General features: G+C 34.4%; 2 protein-coding genes across 3 annotated transcripts; one reads left to right on the plus strand and one right to left on the minus strand.

Annotated features, from left to right (window-relative positions):
• Window positions 1-2,496: 2,496 nt before the first annotated feature.
• Window positions 2,497-16,681, minus strand: LOC144850758 (TBC1 domain family member 31-like). 2 transcript variants are annotated; one of them, XM_078708167.1, is made up of 22 exons: window positions 16,550-16,681; window positions 15,733-15,888; window positions 14,897-15,012; window positions 14,424-14,602; window positions 13,594-13,742; window positions 13,002-13,161; window positions 12,472-12,672; window positions 11,602-11,766; window positions 11,343-11,425; window positions 10,905-11,051; window positions 10,362-10,495; window positions 9,740-9,873; window positions 8,785-8,964; window positions 8,045-8,224; window positions 7,225-7,430; window positions 6,014-6,149; window positions 5,480-5,572; window positions 4,957-5,097; window positions 4,294-4,410; window positions 3,808-3,885; window positions 3,467-3,578; window positions 2,497-2,854 (listed from the first exon to the last, which is right to left on the minus strand). In XM_078708167.1, the coding sequence occupies exons 1-22, from the start codon at window positions 16,624-16,626 to the stop codon at window positions 2,745-2,747; spliced, it is 3,054 nt and encodes a 1,017-aa protein (XP_078564293.1). In that variant the 5' UTR covers window positions 16,627-16,681; the 3' UTR covers window positions 2,497-2,744. The 2 variants fall into 2 exon arrangements, with proteins under 2 accessions (XP_078564293.1, XP_078564294.1); XM_078708168.1 differs by having other exon boundaries at window positions 3,463-3,578.
• Window positions 16,682-16,841: 160 nt separating this feature from the next.
• LOC144851106 (derlin-1-like) lies at window positions 16,842-22,517 on the plus strand. Its single transcript, XM_078708637.1, has 7 exons — window positions 16,842-17,345; window positions 18,098-18,209; window positions 18,340-18,404; window positions 19,534-19,560; window positions 19,788-19,936; window positions 20,454-20,564; window positions 21,109-22,517. The coding sequence occupies exons 1-7, from the start codon at window positions 17,187-17,189 to the stop codon at window positions 21,239-21,241; spliced, it is 756 nt and encodes a 251-aa protein (XP_078564763.1). The 5' UTR covers window positions 16,842-17,186; the 3' UTR covers window positions 21,242-22,517.
• The last annotated feature ends 129 nt before the right edge of the window (window positions 22,518-22,646 follow it).

Consider the following 22,646-nt stretch of genomic DNA (forward strand, 5'->3'; position numbering starts at 1 on the left):
TTGACAGTATGATGTGCCCAAATATAGTATTTATGTTATGACATCATTGTGTCCATACATTATCGTGTCCATGGACACTTCATATTTTTGTTGTCACATAAAAGTTTGATAGAGAATGTGTAGAGCTTAACACACGCCATCAACGTTTGTTGCTATACAAATACGCCACGCACTTCCGTTTCTTCGCGCACACTTCCATGCGCACGGACGCGTGCGTCACGGTAACATAGTTACAAGAGGAACTGCATGACAACTAAACAAAACATAACTTGGATGAATTTCCAATAGTGAACACACAATCTACAAAGCTCAGTGAGTTTCTGCTTATTTATTTAGATTATTAAAGTTTTTAATTCTTAAAAATAAAATTAGGTATATTTAAATTGTTTTGTAATTTGATATAATCAATTTAAAGCTTATTAAGACACCTACTACTACAAAGTAAAACACACTTCGGTACACTGGCTAGGAACACGAAATTCTCTCATTTCTATTTTTTTTTCTGTTTGTATTATTTTAGATTGAATACAATTATTTTTCTACATAGACCTAGACCTCCTGAGGTAAGTAATATGTAAAATAAAATATATTATTTATAGGGTATCTATTTGTATATGGCGCATATTGTAATACATCTTGTTTGCTTCTAACGCTGATAAAAAGAGGACCGTGCCAGTCCCTCGGTAACATGAACCTACTAAAATGACCATGTGTCCTTTTTGTTTCAGAAATGCCTGGAAGGTCGTGGAAAACCCTCTTTAAATCATGGAAACCAAGCAAATGTTTTAAGAACAGGTAAGTTATTTCTTTTTCACCAGAAAAAAGTACCACGAAGAATGAATGAATATCCGAGGACACCCCAACCACAAAATGTAATGAAGAAATAATAAATATTTGTTTAATCTGTTTTCAGTCGGACAGCCATTTCAGGCTTCTTTAAAAAATATGTCATGTGCTGTTTCCATAATTTGAACGATGATGACAATACGGCACATGATTCTCATACTTCGTTTCAAGCCTGGATGAAAGTTCCACCTGCCTTAAGAATCACAATTATTCAAATCATATATGGAATTGCTATCATGACATTACCTCAAACATCAGCTATCGCATATGAAAATCAAGAATTGCCATTTGACATTGACAATGGCATAATAAGTGGATTTGCAAGAGATCTCCTCATTCTGGATGGACGCATCTTTGGACGTAGAAACCGAGAGCCTCACTCAATGGTAGCTCTTAACTGGATAAGGAAATGGTGCTTCCTGGACGTTATCAATAATGTACCGGCAATTGGATACACACCAGATGGAAGGGACAGTAACATCCTTACTACCAATGGATATTGCTCAAGTCAGTCTAGCCCAGGCCTCACTTCACTGACCTCTTACGATCAATCATCAATATGTAGCAATCACCTGAACCAACAAGACTTCAAGACTTCGGAACACTGGATAAAATCCATGTCAATTGAAATCCAGATAATGGATGGAAAACTTAAAAACCATGTTCAATGTTTGGCATCTGATCGTCTGTATCCAGCAACGAAGGATAATCATCAGGTAGGTTGAATTGAATTCAAACGGTTCTTAAATTCAATATTCTGACAAAGTATCTATGAAATGTACGTTAATCGGTCTTTAAAATACTGTACATGTGTTTGAAAAAATGTGTCTTCTAATATCGTCATACTTCTTTTTAATGACCAAAGCTAATATAAAATGATTATGTTTTTAATTTATAGGTAGTACTTGGCTCTGGGTCGTATGGCCAAGTTTTTCTAAATCGCCTTGGAGATTGTAATGGCAAACTTGTGGCCGTTAAGGCTATCACAACAACCAACACGTCTAACAAATTCAATCGGTTCGTCGACAAGCTGGCCGTTTCCCTTGAAGCTAGAATAATGAAGGTGTTATCCCAAGAAAGTGACGTGTTTCCACGGGTGTATGGTGTTTGTGAAGCAGTAACCTCCGACACACAATGGGCCATTGTTATGGAATTTGTTGGCGACTCAACATCATTCAAATCAACATCATTGCTGAAAGCTTTAGCAACTGGTTCACCACATATTACCACGATTGGTTGCTTTCACATTATTTTGGACATCGCAGAAGGAATCGAGGTACTTCAGATGAATGGTTTGATGCACAATGATCTGGCAACCCGGAATATTCTCCTTTACAACAAGGGTCCACGTATCTCCGCAAAAATTGTCGACTTTGGCTCAGTTTGCACTGCGGAAGCACCATTTGATTTCTTCCAATTGAACGATACCGACAAAGCCGATGTCTTCGACCTTATGCAAGATCACCCGGAACATGCGCCAGAGCTGTACAACATCAATACACCGCCGACCTTTGCCTCAGACATCTACAGTTTTGGTGTCATAATTGAAGGCATTGCCGCCAACAAAGCATTGATGCCGCTAATGGATATCAGCGGACCCTGCCTTCATTCCAGACCAGACCAAAGACCAGCCATCGAAGAATTAATTGATCACATTGAATACGAATTGTTTAATTTCACAAAGAACCAAAACTAATATTTTGTCTCTGTCTCAAAATGTATGCTCTTTACTTAAATGATAATATTGTGACAATGTACAATTTCTATATTATCATTATTATACACAAATAAATATTTTATCTGAAAGTTTTATAAATTATTGTGGGGTATTTGTTTGACTATCACTTTAGTTAACCACGCATATCAATATTCCGTTGGCAAAGTATAGTACAATGATATCATGGTCGATGACTCTTGTCCGATGCTATTTTGGCTCTTAATTCACGAACATGTTGAAGCAGCTCTTTTTCACGTTCTGGAAATACAAGTCTTCCTCTATCCAACGAAACTATCAAAACAAAAACACAAAAAAAGAAGAGTAATATTGTGGCACAGAATCCATCAGAATGGTTTAGATAGCGTCTTCATCTGGTCCATGGCAGCTTCAGAGAGTATCGCCTAAATTCTTCTTTTGCAATAGTATATACGATATGAGTTAAAGTAACGAAATTAAAGCCTCTTGCCTAAGAATACAAACGTGACGTCAATGGTACGCCTTACGTTATATAATTACCAATTTTTTTGTATACAGAATGCAGCTAGTTATAAAACACAGGGATATATTGTTCGAAGGTTTGCATGGCGAAATCACATGTTGATATAAAGTTTGCGGTACACCACGTATATAAGAGCTGATGAGTTTCTCGACATTTCGTTCAATATACTTTGATTGTTCCTGCAGGAGTGAGAATGCAGAAAGTCCAGGAGATTAGGTTAGACTGGTGTGAACATTGCTATTGTTTAGCTTTCTTTTCAGAACTATATATACGTGGTGTACCGCAAACTTCATGTCAAAAAACACAATGAGCAATAAATGCAGACTCTTCCATTCAAGTTTCAGGGGTGTGTATAATTCAACATCTTTCTTGAACTAGAAAGTATGTAAAACCATCATACCTACATTCATTTGTCTGTTGGGGTGAATTGTCAGATTGGATTTGAATGACAGGTTGAATTACATCAGCATTGCCTTCTCTCTCTTTTTGTTTAATCAACATTTCCCAAATTATATCCTACAAACCAAAAGGTAAACATATTTAGGCTTACATGTTTACAGTTTTGAGAAACCTAAAGCTCTGTCTACACTATCAAACTAGTTTGACAAAACAAATGTGATATGCCCAAATATAGTAGTGATATGCCCAAACATGGTAGTACTATAGACAAGTTTGATAGTGTAGACAGATCTTTATACAGAGTGGTATTTTTATTGCGAAATAGGAAAACAGGGAAATGAAAAACCTTTTCTCTTTTAAGTTCTTCTATCGTATCCCAGATAGCTTCCTCTTCATTGGTTGATTTGGTTTGCAGAGTACTTATCTACAAAGAAACATCAAAGAAAACTTTACTGTCTGTTGTATCTCAATTACTCTATAAACAATATGCAAAGACAAATCCTAGTGAAACATGTGAAAGCGTCAAAAAACTCATATGGCACACCAATTATGACAAAACCAATGCAACAGGACAGGACATCTACATATGGTGGAAAAGCGTTTCCAATGGCAGCGCCAACTCTGTGGAATTCCCTACCAATTTCAATCATACAGTGTACTACTCTAAACTCTTTCAAGATCCAGTTGAAGTCTTTCCTTTTCAAGCAAGTTTTTCACTAATTTAACTTATTGCCACTTCTCGTCTATTTTAATTAATGTACAGTGCATTGAGAGCTTGCTTATTTGTGCTATATAGGAATTACGCTATATAACTATTACTATTATTATTTACTTGTAACTGATGTATCTTCCTGTCGATGTCATCCAACCTTTGACGATGTTTTACTTCATTCTGGTATTCTAAGTCTGTTTTACGTTGATCAGCTAAAGCCAACCTCCATTGAGCATTCTATAAAAGTTAATCAAAAGTAAATAACATTCATGGATTAATTAATTAAAACAATTAAATGGAAACATTATCAATGCTGTAATGTAGACCTTTGTTGTTGAACCTTTTGTGACAATGATTATTTGAAGGCGAAATATAAACCAAAGAGGATTCATATTTCAAAGACCCACAATTTAAAAATGTATTTTGTTTTCCCTTAACTAAACAAGATACACGATATTTATTTTCACTTTTCTAAACGTTTTAAATATGTTGTCATTTTTGTATATATTATTACAGTATATATTACTGTTTCATGTTTATCAACTATTTAGTGGAGGTTTTCATCTCTAAAAATAAAATTTTAAAAAATAAATTAAAACGTAAAATTCTTTTTCCTGATGCTAAAAGTAAAACAATATATTATGGAGATGGTAAAAACAAACAAAAAATCAAAAAAGTTAAAACATTATACATTGCACCTGGAATCATCGGTCAAAGGTAGCATTATAAATATATACTGAGTTGCGAGTGAATGAATTTTTATTTTAGTTTAAAATAACTGACCGTACTATCTTGTTGATGGTCAAGCTGGTTACTCTGCCAGGCTTTCCTGCTGACCCTTTCTGCAAGGTCAGTTTGCCGTCTGTGAGAGTCTTGGTCTAGCTTTTCCTTAAACTCCACAGTACTTGATTCCTTCGCCAACTCCTATAAAAAATACATTAAATGATAAAGAATTGATTAGAAACTATTGACACTGAAAATTAAGGGGAAACTAGATATGCTACCAACAATCAAACTTAATATTTCATATCACATTTAGAGTAATTTTCTAAGCCAAATCATAGTAAAGATTCACTACTCCATTAAAGGGTCTTCACACTTGTTCCAGCACGGTTCCGGTCCGTCGCCGAATCAATGTTTTCAAGATGCTCTAGGCGGTTATGCACCAAATCTATATTTGCATAGCCGTGTGAAAACAAAACATTGACATTCAATTTGGTTTTCCGGCAACAGACTGTAACTGTGCCGGAACAGGTGGGAAAGACCCTTAAAACAGTATTGTTTATGATTTGAATGAGTAGAATACCTGTTGTAGCCGTTCTTTCTGTATTTCTAATTCCATGCTTTTGATTTCAACATCTGCTACAGCTGATTGTGTTTCTTGTTCACGAAGAAGGGACTGCAAGAAAATATGGTAGCTATCGTGAACTTTAAGACAATATAGTAGCTTAATCAGTGACGTCTGAGGCCCTGGTTTTAGGAACCCTAAGTGGCCCTTCAACATATTTTAAAGCCATTTTCCCCTCCAGGCCTATAGGCTCCGAGGCCTCTTGGTTTAGCCAGTGAGCGCTCATAACCATTGCGCCACTGAGTTTAATATTTTGAACTGAATGATAGTATGGTAGATTCAATTTTTTTTTCCTTTTCATCATAAAAGATTCAATTAAATTCAATACAAAAAAACCAATGCAATTCACTGAACATTTAGACAAGGTACTGGGAGAGAAGTTGGTTGTTAGTTATGATGCCTGACTATCCAGTCCCAGTGATCATCAGTACAACATTTTTCAAGGGAATAAGCCGGTGCCTCTTGTTTTTGAACACCTATTCTACTACTGACCTTTCTCGTCAGCTCATCGTCAAGTCTCCTCAATTGTGTTTCTCTCTGGTTACCTTGATGTTCCATGAAACGCATCCGTGTAGCATCCAGTACCTGCATTTCCCGCATACAAAGCTCACGTTTCATAGCTTGCAACCTAAACAAATATTAACAGTATATATAAAAAAAAATAATACAAATAAATAATCATAAAAAATGTTAATTAATTATCAATATTTTACTAGTAGTAACGCTAACTTTATTGTATGCATTTATGGGTATGCAGTGTAGATGCAATCTGTACACACATTCATTTTTATTTGTTTTTTTATTTAACCTTATGTATAGAGGGTGACCCTTAACAGCGTATGCTGACAATCAAGGTGAGTCATGATGAGTTATGATAAGTGTCTAGTACACTAGTACACCGGGATAACCCTCTACTCGTCTCTACTCGAAAGATGTACTAGGTTCTTTAAAGTACACATGAGTCAGATGTGTACACTGGACCTATGGTTTATAGTCCTTGTCCGAGAAGACTAGTTCTAACCCATGGAGCGAGTGAGTATGGTTAGGTATGGTTAGGTTCCAATGTCTTAACCGCTTGGCCACTCATTAATAACAGTTGACTCTTCTCTCATTCCTACTACTGTTTGCTGACTAAAGTAGAAATTCAGTCCCGGTTTATGTTACAGTAGTTATGGGGCCTACTGTTTCTAACAGGATACACTAGGATGACAATGATGATTCCCATGTAGTGGTAATAAGTTATAATTCATTATTCGCTTTACATCGGTTTATGTATGATCTGTAGAGTTGTGGCATATAAACCCTCTCAATCATATTGGTGTATCACAGTATAGCTTCCTTTGAGCTGCAAATGGATTACCACAGCAAGAAATATCTTCAAATCGATTAATTAAGAAAATACACTCTATATTGCAAGATTCTACTCATCCCATGCATAATGTATTTGAGGTGATAGTGGTAGACATTACTGGTCCATCATCTCTCGTACAAATAGGTTTCGTAACAGTTTTTATACAGCTGCCATTCAGGCACTGAATGCTTGCTTGTCAGTATACTGTACGAGAGTGATGTGACACTTTGTAATTGTTTTTGTTAGTTTTTCATTTATGTGTTTTTTTATATCTCAGAGCTCAGAACATAATTTCTATGTATATTTTATATGAAAAGTAATTTTCCACACTGATGAATGAATGAAAGTTCACCTAAGTCTTTGATCCGCAAGCTTCTGTTCCTCTGTCATCAAGTTCCTTCTTCTTTCTTCTTCTGCCTCTTGTAGCAGCTCTTGCTGGTGATACCAAGCCTCCTCTTTCTTCTTTCTCAGTTCTGTCTGCTCTTTAATCTCATTTGCCACTTCTCTCTGGTGCAGATAGTCCATTTCATCTTGTCTAATCTGTTCTCGTTCCTGAGCCTGTAACAGATACAAAAGAAAAAACATAGAAGTAAACAAAACCTATAGATGTTTGTATTCATTTTTGTTGTGATGTACTATCTAAAAAACAAAAAGGCGATGATGAATAGACTAAAGTAGAGAAAGAGGCTAGCACTACTGACAGGAAAAAACCTACATGGGAGCCAGTACTGTAAGTATGTGATGTATTTTAATTTTATATAAAACGTACAAGAATTGTAATTAGTATACCGTATCACATCTGTATAGATTTTAATAAGTGGTAAACATAAATTGATCTCCCAACTTATTACATGTTTCTACACCCGCATTTGTGAATCTTATGAAATATCAGAATACAGTATTGTCAGTGTATAGTTGGGGGCGCCAATCATCCAATACTTTCAAACAGGTGTACTGCGATAGGTCAGTCAGGACAAAGCCCACATGTGCAGTACAAACTCGGACATCTTGGAACAAAAGAACATGCAGCCTCATACTGGTGTGTTTTCTGAGATTTCACAGGATTCCCCCTTTTCACAAAATTTCCTTACACTACGCAAATCTGGTTACAACTAGTTACAAGTTGTTACTTTTTGGGAGAATGGTATAAAATGAAAAATGCTGTCACTTACCTGGTAATCGACAATAAACTTTGGGTATTTATTGAACACTGGATACTGGCCACGTGTTAAAGGATTAAAGTCTTCTATGGCCTTCACAGGATTGATTTCATTGGGCGTGGTATTTTGGAGTTCATATGCACACTTTATTACTGCAGTGATATCGACAGGGTTACGGTGGTGGAAGAAATACTGTGAAAAAAATAATAGATTGATTGTCCATCATATATACACATACATACACATTTGTATTCATACAATTTGATTGGTTAATTACTCTGATGATAATGAACGGTTCTTTGCATGTACAGCTTTTTGAGAATTTTTGCCATGCGTCGTTGTTGACTGATCGGGTTTGGAAATCAACTTGTTGCGCACCGTCAATAACTGTTCTAGACCTAAATGTAAGTGTCTAAAGTTAGAGAACTGCTTTTTTTAATGGCCTAGCTTCCCGGCCTAGCATTTGTCTATGATTTACAATGGATAAATTGAATAAAAGTAGGTGTGTTATAAATAAATAATAATTGTTTTGTATTTGTTGAATGGAGATAATATTGAATGCTCTATTTTCAAATCGGCTGGCGCGTCATTAAAAATAGAGCAGTCAATTTTTTAACTCATAAAATATTCTCAACATCCAACTCATAAACATTTACTATTTGTATACTAATTACTTAAATGAAATTTAATGTATGATCAATTCAAACTTTGATTAAAGCTAAATTCAATCAATAATTCTAATGAGTACTTACTTCAAAATCTGATAGTTCAACACAATTTATGAGAGGTTGTCTTGAGCAGATCAGGTAAGCAGCTACAATGTACATCATAAATGATGGATGATTGGTGAAGATGTTGTCCCATAGCTTTAACCATTCATCTCTAGTTACAATCTCCGAGAACAGTGTCTCCATCATTGGCCAAGCATACACCTTTATTTATTACAAATACAACACAATTGAACATATAAAGTATATAATACAATTTAAAAACACTTAAACAGAGGAAGAAAATAATGATTTTGAATGAAATACTGACAACCTGGTATTAAAAATAGTATTTTCTAATGTAAAATTGATTTATCTTTCAACTTATATACTTTTTAGCTTAAGCCATATGACTAAAATCTAAAATAATGTGATGTGCCCATGTATATGGATAGTACTAACATAGTGACTTCGTCACTTTTCTACAATCCGCCAGACTGGTGTTAGTTTTCTTATGTTTGTATTTTGATTGTATTATATGTATTATATATGTCTTCTGGAAAATAAATGAATATGAATATGATGTACTCATATCACCACCATTTTGGGCACGACATCACACTTTTTTGGTCAAACTAGTTTGATAGTGTAGACAGAGCTTTTGACATTAACAAATAGTAAGCAAGTCTATTATTACAATAAAATGTATTAAACTAGAGTAAATTTTAAAGCAGCTAAAATGTAAAACATATGTAGGCCTATTTTACCATAATTATTTATCTTTTTGGATCAAAAAATGTTCTTGTTACAGCCTATTTTTAAAAACCCAATGTATTCCATATGCATACCGTTTACCCAATTTCATGAATATCGCCATGGTGATATCAATTACAATAATATCAGGTTGATACATACTCGTTAATCTAATAAGTGTTTTATAAGTGTCTGCAAAGTTTGAAGAAACAGTTTTAATTATTTTTACAATAAATCAATACCTCACCTGCGTTGTGATGCCATGTTTTACAAAGTGTTGCAAGAGTGCTTTATCGTGATGAGCCAAAAGATTCTCAACTACAGACAAGATATTGATAGGTGGGTTTGGAAAGAACTCAAACCAATGTTGACACCAATTTACTAAAAGAAAGAGAAAAAAAAAACAATTAAAGAGCTATAGAGTTGAAGAAATTGTCAACGCAAAGAGATAAATAATAACAAACACTATACAGGGGCCTACAGTAAAAGCATGACAGATGCAGAAAAGAATTTTTAAATGTCATGCTTTTACTGTAAAAAAATTTAAAAAACGTTGTCCTAATAGTGTACTGAACTGAATGTAAACCAATCCTAATTTACAGATTATCATTTCATACTCATCTAACACCGTGAACAAACTCACCAATTACAGGATGGATAAACAATTTTATAATTAAAATCGTGCTTCTAAACTAAGTCTTATATGAGGCTTAGGTAGTGGTGGGAGTAAATCATGAGTTAGAACCCTGGTACTAGGTCATGATTGAACCCTGGACCTTGAGATTGGAAGGCAAGCATGTTAACCACCAAGCTAAAGCTCTACTATAAAAGTGAGTATAATGAAAAACAAGACTAAACAATTCACATACTCAAAACAGTAGCAATAATTTCAAAGCAAACCAACTGGTTGTTTTGAAACAACTTGATAAATGGAAATGCAAGAACTGGAAGATAGTTGGTCTCTCCAAACACAACAGTCCAATGCGCCAAGGCTGATAGCGTTCTGGCAGAGAGAAAATGAAATTTTAAAAAACAATCATATTTATCGTATTTAGGATAGATTTTTAACAGGGGAAGTTAAATTAAATTTCAAGATAATATAAAAATATGCCACATATGATAGAACTGTATTCAAAAAGTGCAGAGTGATGACCTATAATGCCTATCATAACATAAAAGACACAAACTGAATGTCTATATTAGAACGCTTCTCATTGGATAACAACCCCCTATTGACCATGCAGTCTAAAACTGTGTCCTGCAATAAATGATTTCACTAGCAGAAAGCAAAAGCTGTAAACTTAGCCTAGGTCGTCTTAGGCCAACGTTTTGTAGACAAACCATGAACTTTTGGATCTGACAAGCAATGAAGCGTGACGGGATGTAAGATTGCTGTTCAGAATATAAATTACCTTTGTAATACTCTAAGAAGTTTCCTGCTTTTAATGGGATAATCCTGATGCACCTTTGACCATGCCATATGAGTGCCTTTATCCACAAGGCTGCTAAATGCTGCATGATTTTCAGGAAGTCGAAGAACAGACCGCCAGATAAACATTCTGAAAATGATTTTCATGTACAAACACATATTATATGTACCTTTTTTAGAAATAAAAAAAAATTGTGAAATAGCTAAAGACTTTCAGGGCTCAAACGACAGTTAAAGTAAATATAAATATAACAGAAAATAAGATTAAACATAACAAATATACATGAGATATAAAGAATAAGCCTTATAAAATAGTTGTTGCAAAGTAAAAACAATAAAAATAGTTTAGGTTTCTTGCTGTTTTTGTTTTTTTCCCACAATCCATATTCTTCTAAAAAAATTAATAATATTAATTGTTTACCTATATTTAGCTGGATACTCTCCATAACCTTTCAGAATAGCTTTTAAGCGATTCATATCCAGTCCTTCTGGTAGACCTGACACCTGGAAAGGCAAAATATAGATAAAATCCTTGTTCATCAAAGTTTTATTTAATGATAAACAATCGAAACCTTTTCAAAACTATACATGGTGTACTGCAAACTTTAGAGTATATCAACCATTATTAATTTCGCCATGCAAACTTTAAACAAATTGGATTTTATTAATATTTTACTTACTTCTGTGTCTGTATCTTTAATGGATGCCACATGCATTGGCAGCCTAGGCTCTTCTGTTTTGATTGTCTTACTTCTTCTCATTCCTTCTGCTTGGGATTTGGTGTATGATCTAACCTGAGGCTTCTGACTTTTTTGAGTTGCCATTTTCACAAGTGGAGGTGGTGGCTAAAGTTGAAAAAACAATAAAGGCCTGTTTATTCTAGATCCACTAAACAAATTGTTTAAAAAAAAGTATTTTAAAGGACCGTTTACACTATGTATCAAAATGATTGATGATAAATAGATAATATTTATTTTCTACAAAATCGAAAAGAAATTTAAGGTTTCATCATAAAACTATAGAATAATCATTTTACTGTCTTTAATGGATCATTTTCACAAGCTTAATAATTAAATGATGTCATTACCAATATTGAATAATATTAAAATAATCTGTACAATGTGATGATGACATCATAAGATATCATTGTGATATATACAATAAAAGATAACAATTAAAAGTATTGTGATATACACAGAATAATATGAGACAAATTATACAAAACAACCCATTGATGTAGGTATTTGATTAATAATGTTTTACATGATTTGCTTGATATCTTCTAAAAGAAATAGAAGTTGAGCTCGATAGGCCTTTCTCTCCTTCCTTTTTGCCCATAATATTCCACTGCTATATTGATGTTTTTATGCTTTTTACTATATTTTCTTATGGATGAATAAAAGATGAGGTACAGTATGGTGTCAAAGGTTATTACATTGATTTTTTTCAGAATACTGTAAGCCAACATGCCAATTTTGTTTCCTACTGGTTTTTTTTTAATGTAATCTATATTACACCTTACTTTCTTAAATTAAATAGTTTTTTCTTGCCTTGTTTCGTTCAGCTGTAAGTGCAGACACACAATACAGTTTAATACAACCACTTTCAACAATGGCTACAATATGGCGCCCAGTTGGGCTAATGTCTACATTTAGTATTCGATCCTCTAGTGTTCCAATGTCAAAATCAAGTCGGCAACTAAATATGTTCATGAAACGCATTATACCATCTTGGCTTAGTACTCCGACAACCTACAAAAAGCAAAGTAAAAAACTAGATATTAAATGTATATTTTCAATGATCCTCAGCGTAAATCTGGATTTGGCCCTCTATGTCCACCTACTTGTCTCGAAAAGATGTACTACGTGTAGGTTCTTTAAAGTGCACAAGATCCAGAATGTGTACACTTGACCTACAGTTTATAATCCTTATCAGACTCCTTCTACCACCAGAATTATGGAGCGAGTGAGCTGCCAATGTTATAGCTATGTATTACAGTTCCACTGTCTTAACCGCTCGGCCACTCACTCGGTGGAAATTGAGAAAGCAGAAAACATGATTCATAACATTTAAAACCAACCTGGCCTGAGCCTCCATCAAAACTCTCTGGTAAAAACTGCAGCTGTTTGACAACATGCACTTTGGTAGGAAGCTCTATTACCCTCATTAGACTGTGTGTATCCAGACACCAAACATGTAGAAATCTGGATTTACCTCCTGCTACTAATAATCTGCCATCTCTTTTTAAAATCAAATAAAAACGTAAAATACATACAATATATAACCACATATACATGTTCTCTAATTATAGTTGATAGACTTGTCAAGAGTCTCTAGTTATTATTTTATCTCATGTAGCGCCACAAGGAGGCGTTTCGTTTTTTATAACGATTTTAGTATAAAGTATAGGTATGACATACCATTACCATTCTTCTCAAAATGTTTTTTAAATACAGTAGAACCCCTGCTTTGAGACACAGCACACATATTAATGGGACACACCTCTATTAAGGGGACACTTTCTCATGAAATGAATGATGAGTAATATACATTAACACTACGGCGAACCTTTATTCAGGAGACACCACTATTAAGGGGACACTTTGTTGGGTCTTAAATGTCTCACCTTACTAGAGGTTATACTGTATTGACATAGAACCTAGACAACATACCTAGTTGTTGCAAAAGCCTTGTATTGAGGCCGTTGACCTTCTGGTAATGGTAGCTGATATTTACATTTGAGTGTGTCTGATTCCCATGCAAAAATGGAATCATCTTTAAAACACGTAATGATGGTGTTACTGAGTGGTAGAAAGAAGACCTGCAAGAAGGTGTAACATCAATTAATGGAATCAATCAATTTAAGCAATTAAAGGACACACAATGTCAATCAAGTACTGGATGATGACAAGTACGGCAGAAGAAACATTTTGTGTAGCTGTGGCTCTGTACTGTATATTATGCACTTTAATAAATGAAAAAGTCATGAGGTGTTTTCCTGAAGGATTGTTAACAGTCTGGGTTTTCCCAACTAGTGCCTGAGGCTAGCTACTACAAATCTACTACTAGTAGCCTACTACTACTAACTAGAGTAGGCTATCTATACTATGTATATATTCTCTAGGCCCCTAGCTAAATATGACAGAAGGCACATTTTGTGTAGCTGTGGCTCCCTACTGTATAACCACAATAAAACTGAAAAAAGTCTAGAGGTGTTTTCCTGAAGGATTGAAACAGTACTAGCATCTGTGGCAACTGTAGAATGTACCAGACTTTCTTTGACTCTTTTTGTTGATAGAAGTTTTGAATATTTTGTTAATTTAGATAGAATTTTATGATGTAAAAAAAAAGGGACAATGTTGGGCAAGACTGTCTCTAGCTCACTAAAGGTGGTTTATGTCAGAAACTCAAAGTAGTGACAAACATGTTGAAATAAGTTGAGTTGCTGTCAGATTCAGATAGCCACTTTTAAGATGATAGTTGACAAAGTTTAATACCTTACCTTCACAATATCAACATTATCTTTAACATTTAGCTTTCTCTTCCTTGTAAACGTATCAAGATCCCAAAGCAATGCCGCATCTGCAGAGGTAGTGATTGCATAACGTCCAGATCCATGAACAGAAATCGAATGCACGGCGGTCCTGTGACCTTTCATCCAGCTTACCAATTCTTTGGTATCTGAATGACAGTACACATTTTTAAAAAACCAATATGTTTAAGGTGCAAAAATGCTATCTTACATACCAAATTCTATGAACACTTAGGATACCAATAAAATAATTCCACTTCAATACTTTAGAATATAAAAATTAGCATATTTCACCATCAAAACATTTTAAAAATGAATAATGCACAGCATGTGATACTAAATTGACCAATCATAGTTCTTTAAGATACACTTTATAAGATACAGGCCGAGGTGTTTGCATTTTATTAATTGGCTTTAAACTTCTCAAGTGAATGCACACTGACCAGTATCATAGCATTTAATAGAGTAGTCTGCGAACGTAGCAAGTACTTCTGTTTTTCTTCGCAACTTGAATGCTAATGATGTACATGATTTTCCAGTTTTCTGAACTAATTGAAACCTGTAAAGAAAATTATCGATAAACAAACTAAAGCTATTTATTCTAGAGAGTCATACAAGACATTAGGAACGATTAGTTTAGTTAAATATCGTACTCAAATAAATTGTTACGTTATCGGAAATAAATTAAATTTTTTTCCTTAACAATATGTAAATACTATATAATTAAGCGCATTAATTGTAGACGATCGCATTAAAAATGCAACCTCAACGCAAATAAAAACATCAAGCTCTGTAACCAATCAGACAATTTAACATACCAAAACCTGTGTTTACTCGCAGAAAAGGTTTGATCGTTTTGCTGATTGCTACTGTAGTACAGTCCAACATGGTGGGACAGTCATTTCGGCCAACTAGAGGTGCCTTTATCACAAATTCTATGTACGAGAGTACCATTTCCAAACATCCAATTAAATTTGCTTCCTCCCCCTCAAATAAATGCCCAAAGGGCCTCTTTTTATTTTACTTGAATAAACGCTCCATCACATGCATATATAATATTGTATTGGACACATTTCTATTTGTAGTAGAATGACATTTACTATAATTTACCAAACATTTTGATATCCCTCGAATAAACGTCCCCTAAAAACTCTCCTGAACAATAAACGCCCGAATAAATACGTCATTATGTGGTGATACTGTAGATGGTACCATTCATATTAATACCTTGTCACCCAAAAACTACTGACATACTGTATGAGCGACCGTGCTACAGTACCTGTTTCTTGTGAGGTCAAAGACTATCAGATTTCCTTGGTGATCACCAGCCACAAATCGGTCTCCGGAGGTGTCAAATGTCGCATGTAGAAAGCGAATGTTATGGGTATGTGACAGAAAGGGTCCAGGAGAGCCATGACTAATCTTGACAATCACTCTGAAAAGAAATGGGTTTTTGTAAATAAATCCTGTTGGAAAATTTAATAATTAAATGTTAATGTTTTGCAATGTATGTGCAGTTGGTTAAATTACAGCCAAATGATGTTATTCTAGCGGCTATTTTTGTTAAGTTGTTGTCAAGTTTGTTAATTAATAATTAAAAACTAAACAGTCAGCCGTCGTTCTTCTCTACTACTAGCTAGGCTACCTCTTCTATAATATTATATTCATCTAGACTAGGCCCTAGTTAGGCCTGCGAATATATTCCTAGCCAATCTAATCTAGGCTGGTGCCACTACTGAGGCCTAGCCTCTAGGTAGGGCCAGCCTTGCCATACATATATGATATAGCCTAGGCTACATACATGCTCCATTCATTGATTGGAGAGGCTAGCTACTACCTACTGTAGAGAAGCCTACTCTACTACTCTATCTAGGGCCAGACCTAAAGCCTCTACTAAGAAGTAGGCCTTTAAGTTTAAGGTTAGCTATAGCTAGCCTAGGCCCCTGGCCTAGTAGGCCTAGGCCCTAGGCCTACCTAGGCTACTACTAGGCCCTACCTAGTAGGCTAGGGCCTAGGCCTAGGCTAGGCCTAAAAATTATTAATTATTATTGGTGCACACAACAATAACCAACTTAGTTCATCTAAATATTCCATACCCATCTTCATAAGAGGCAGAAGGTTTTCTGTGCCATATTTTTCCAGATTCCTTTTTTGTAATGTCAAGGTTTTGCATTTTATGTGACGAAAAATTAGCAAATATTACAAACAGCAAACATAACAAATCTGGAATTTTTTTTGTTTTTGAATTTAGCGCCCTCTCACCGCCATCTAGATGATGCCCAATCATGGCAGCCTTTTAATACCACGTGATCACACTTAGAGTTCTGTGTTCAGTCACCCATGACAATTTCTAACCTTTGACTTGACCTTTTGCTAGTCTACGTCGACTTTCGTGATTATTGCATACGTCGCATTGGAAGACAATGATATAGGCCTAGGCCTACTGTTTTTTAGTAATAATACGAATAAACTAGCTTATGTTATGATCATATCATAGAATATTATTTCATAGTTCATAACATATTAGCAAAAGTTGAAAATTATTTAGAACAATTAGTACAGGCTTGCGTAAGCTAGCTTATTATTAGGCCGTACGGTTTGCGAAAACAGTCGGGGAAGAGAGTGGAAAAAGTCCCCGTGACTGGAACACATCAGAGAGTAGGACACTAGAGCCTATAGGCCTAGCCTAGTATATCGAGGCTGTAGCAACAGTAGAAGCAAAAACCAAAGAAGATGGCTTCTAACGACATAGGAGATTGGTATCGTGGCATACCTCAGATTACGAGGTATTGGTTCACAGGATCCATTGCATTACCTTTGATTGCGAAGTTTGGTATTGTGAATGGAATGCATCTTGTTTTAGATTATGCTCTTGTATTTCACAGATTTCAGGTAAAATATAAACAATTCTAAACAATTATTTCCAGACTAACTAGTTAGTTTTGAAGGCTGGAGGATTGGTTTAATTATTAAATAGTTAGAAGTGTGTAAGTAAGAGTAAAGACCGCCGCTGCATTCATTTCCCGTCAGAACTGTAACCACCACGAATAAAAATGTTTATGGTGCTCACAGAACACTCCTGATCACCATTGAATTAGCTCATATGCATTCCAACACCTGTGACGTTTAGTATAACAAATTCTGAGAATGTGTTTGGATGAAGGGAAGCAAGAGTACAACCACGTTCTGATTACAAGTCATACTAAATACCAAGTTCTGACAAATGCTATTACCATACGAAATAGGATTTACTACAGTCTACAGACAGTAACTATTGCATTTTCAACATCAACAGTCTTGGAGAATATTATTCTAACAGTAGGATTGATGAAAATGGAATTGGCACTCTAATTTATAGCATGTCCTATTTCGTATACTGGTAGCGCTGACAGGGCTTTGTAGAACTTGATACTGTACTGATTGGTAGGACCCCTGATTAGTTTACCATCAATTATTCAAATCAGTTGCTGAATATTATTATGTAGTACTGTATAAAAGTTACTGTAATAATACACACAATTATTAATACCTGTGTACAATTTTAAAAGAGAGACAACAATTTATTCATTTATTGTTTATTACACATGCACTCATGTTTTCATATGTTAATGAATACACTGACAATTGTTTACTTTTTTCAACAGATATGGCGTCCTGTAACTGCCTTATTCTTCTATCCAATAACACCAATGACTGGTTTTCATTATCTTATAATGTTGTATTTTTTATACAGTTACTCAGTGAGATTAGAATCTGGTAAGTACTGTTGTGTGATGCTATAGTGGGGGCATCAGGGTCGGCCACTCACTCACTCAGACTCATACAGTAATTGGTCTCATTGCTTCATATTTTGTTAGTAATTAAATTAATTTTTATATTTTTACAGGGACATTTGATGGCAGGCCTGCAGATTATTTTTTTATGCTTCTCTTCAATTGGATAATTCTTGTAGTATCCTTTCTTTTGTGATATTTAAAAAACGTGTGTAACACTTAACAGTTAAAGAACTTCTCTATTTAGTACAATGACAATCTATAAACTAAAACCTGCTAGTCTTCACAAAATTAAAGGTATACAGTAGTAATAACCACTTAATTCCCAATGCAAATCCCCTTTTCAGATTAGAGTGTAGTCATAGTGTAATGTAATGATATAGATTTATAATTGAGAAATCAATTCAATTGGGTTCACCAATTTGCCCCAGAAAGGTTCAGTGAAGAGATTGTCCAGATGTTTAAATGTCCATTTAGTCCATAATTAGATCCCAAAAGAAAACAGGTGATTTGACCTCTAACCGTTCACATCGTAAAACTATTAGATATTGACAGTTTTAAGCAGAGTTTCAATGGGCCAATTCATCATTGTAACCCCCCCCCCCCCCCCCAGATAAGATCAATCAGTCCCCTCCAAACGTACCACCTGGACAGACAGACAGGACCAATCATTAACCGCACAGATGATGTAATCACGTATGCTAATAAACTGAGGCCGATATACCCCCAAGTTGAGAATCGGCCAAACACACCTTACCGACACTTCTTCAGAAGCACATCTACAGCAACACCTCACTTACAGCATCACTTATACTTTGTTCCTGTTTCTGTATAATTGTATTGTATTGAGTATTATAACGTATTATTGAATAAACAACTGATATTCAATCAAGTCTTTAATACAGTAATACCTCACTCATTATATTACAGTATACTTATGAATGGATCCTTATGAATACGTATAAGCATAGAATATCTCTATGATATAAGAGGTTACACAATAGAAAACTCTCTAATCTTATGTGTTGTAGGTAGTTGTATAACATGTGCAATGAAGCATGTACAGTATTTTAGCTATAAATGCCTGTGTGTACAATATCTAAGACCTTAAACAGAAATTATACATTAAAAAAAATGTCTATCTTGATGTGTACTTCTATATTGCAAGCACTAAACATAAATGTCTTTAAAAAGAAAGAAAGTGTGTACAGTGGGTAGGGTATGTAGGTCCTTCCCCATAAAAGCGGCCTCTTTTTTTACTTTGCAAATACCTTTGTTAGTTTTTGTCTTCCTAACATATTTTCTAGATCATAGGATTTATGGTTCCATTATATGTAAGTATTTTATACACCAAATTGTATACTTTAGATAGGTGTTGCAATACAGAAATACTTTGATTAGATTAGTATTAATATAATTAATAATTAATTTATTTAATTAATATTAAAAAAGTATATATATATAATTAATTTATCAATTTCCGTTTATCAAAAATGATGTTATTTATAGTTCTAATTACATTTTTTTAAAGTTGTTCATTAGGTTTTTATTTTCATTTTAGTTACTTTTGGACCCGATGGTTCTCAGTGTGTTGTATGTATGGTGTCAGTTAAACCGAGACACTATTGTATCATTTTGGTTTGGTACAAGATTCAAGGCGATGTATTTACCATGGGTACTGGTAGCATTTAACATGATCATCAGAGGAGCGTAAGTAGTATACAAATAATGAATGATTATGAGTTGAATGATGAGAATATTTCATGAGTTGAAAAATTGACTACTGTATATTTAATGAGACGGAGCAGTTATGGACAATGTGCAGAACAAGTTGATTTTCAAACACGATCCGTCGCATCACAGAAATTCTCAAAATGTTTAAACAGAAATCTGGAACATCTAGTTTATATATTGTACAAAAATAGTTGCGGGAAAAGAAAGCATTTTGCCTTATAACAGAAACATCAGTTTGTCTCATTCTAGCCAATGCTCAATAATGTATAATTTGTACAATCTGACACTATAGAATTTGCCTATGTTTTTGACCTATTTTCCCAAAGAATTTCCCTGTAAATCCGATTTCTAGATAGCTGATATTTTCTTAAATCTAACTGGACTTAAAGCTGTAAAGAATAACTTGTGGGTAAATTTGTGGCGATACAGATAAAGAATCTGGTGCTCATTCTTGAAAAATTCTATTACCTATAATTTGTTCTTTTTCTTTCAGCGGATTCAGTGAGCTGATAGGAATTGTGGTTGGACACCTTTACTTCTTTTTGATGTTTAAATATCCACAAGATTTTGGTGGCCGGCAGTTCCTAACTACACCAACCTTTCTGTGAGTAAAAAATTGTTGATTATACCAAGGCAATCTAACAACAGGATGCTGAGCTCCGGAGATCAAAGTAGCTGCAACGTGGGCGATCAGTTCCACGCCACTTACAGACTATGTACATAGTACAGTACTGTTGCAGCCAGACATAAGATCAAAGGACATATCTTGGCAAGGCAAGCTCAGTGTCCTGTTGTTAGATTACCTTGATTATAACTCATTTGTTGTTTCTAATCCAAGCATCATTAGATGCCTCATATCTTATTTAAACAGCAGTTCTGTTTGTTTCTTTTTTTGGTATTTATTTTATGTGATTTTCCTGCTACATATTTGAATTTCTAACGTCAAAGTGACTATTCATTTCATTGCGTATAATATTGCATGGTATACATACAGTACAGTGTATATCATAAATATGACAAATGCTGGAGGGAATTGTTGTCAATGAGGTTTGTTCTGATTGTAAAAACAAATCATACAGTTATGAATAAATTACTTAATAATATTAATTTGAATAAAAATCACAAATCATTTGATTTTTTTTTTGCAGGTATAAATATTTTCCAAATCGCCAAGGAGGAGTGGCAGGGTTTGGAATGGCACCACAAGGCAGACGACAACCACAACCTGATCAAGGTGGAAGGCATCGATGGGGCCAGGGCAATCAATTGGGTGGAAACTAGTCAAGCATACAGTGTTAACTTAAATTTCGTTTCTGCTGGAGTAAAGTTTGCGGCACATCACATATTGTAGTTCGGAAAACTGATTTGACTGCCTGTACTGACCACAAGCAAGGCAATTTAGCAACAGGATGCTGAGCTCTGGAGATCAAAGGATTTTGACTGATTTTTGATGGCCCAATTGGCTTTTATCAAATGTTTGGTTAACAGACACCACGCTGCTGGGAGAATATGTACTGTATATTATAGTACAATACTGTTGCTATTTGTCACAGCCAGACATAAGATCATTTGTTAATTTATTAGATTGCCATTCCAAAATAAACTTCTAGAACAAAATGTTAATTTTAGATACAATTGTTTAATTTTTAGTTAAAATGTCTATTTTCAAATTGATATAACCATGGAACTATAATATAATATTATAGTTCCATGATATAACAAATAAGTTTATATTCAATTTTTTATTATAGTGAAAATATGTTATGTTAATACATGTATTTGATGATTTAAATTAATTACCCCATTGTTCTTTTCAGTAAGTAATATTATTTTATTTAATACTTTGGTACATTAAAAGCATATCCAATACTCGAGCGGTATCACGTCTAGCGACGTTAAACATCTGCGGTATCGCGTCTTCTAACGGCTACCGTCATCCCATGGGATACTGTACTTTACAGAGAAATTATTAAGAGGTTTTGATTAATATTTATTAGTTACATGTTATGTTATGTGCAGCAGACACGATACTGTAGGATGTTATACATCACTAGACATGATACTGTACAAGAATCGGCCAGAAAACAGCGTGCATCTGAAAGGCACCCAAGAAAAACACTACATACATTTTGTAAAATGTGTACAGTAATTAGTTATTTAATTTAAAGCAATTGAAATCTCTATCATATATTGATAGGTAAAGTTTCGTCAAGATTTTTTGTCTAGCTTGGCAGCTTAACTTAGTCAGTTGATCTGTTGTAGTTAACGAGTCAACTGACGAAGTCATGCTTGGTTCCCATACGAAACTGCCTTTAAGTGAATTCATACTGGTTTATACAGTATATTCATGAACCTATTACTACATTGTAAACAAGTGGAATTGTTTCACATTTAACTATTTGTTATTTGTCATTACCTTTTGTTTTATAATTGTCAATGTTAATGCCCTCTGATAACAGTAAAAGACATGTTATCGAAATTCCGTTAGTGGACTACTGTATTCTGTTTTTTAAATCTCAACTTAAGTTTACTTTCGACAATAAAAGTTATAAATTTATGTATTTTGTTGTAATTGAAGTTTTCGCACAGGAATACATCCGCAGCAAATCATTAAAACAATTCACACATCCTTGTAAAATGTTTCTTTTCTATTTTTTCTAATTAATCCAAAACACTGACTGTAAGA

Source organism: Antedon bifida, chromosome 8 (assembly GCF_963402885.1).
Source record: "Antedon bifida chromosome 8, ecAntBifi1.1, whole genome shotgun sequence".
Taxonomy (NCBI): Eukaryota; Metazoa; Echinodermata; class Crinoidea; order Comatulida; family Antedonidae; genus Antedon; species Antedon bifida.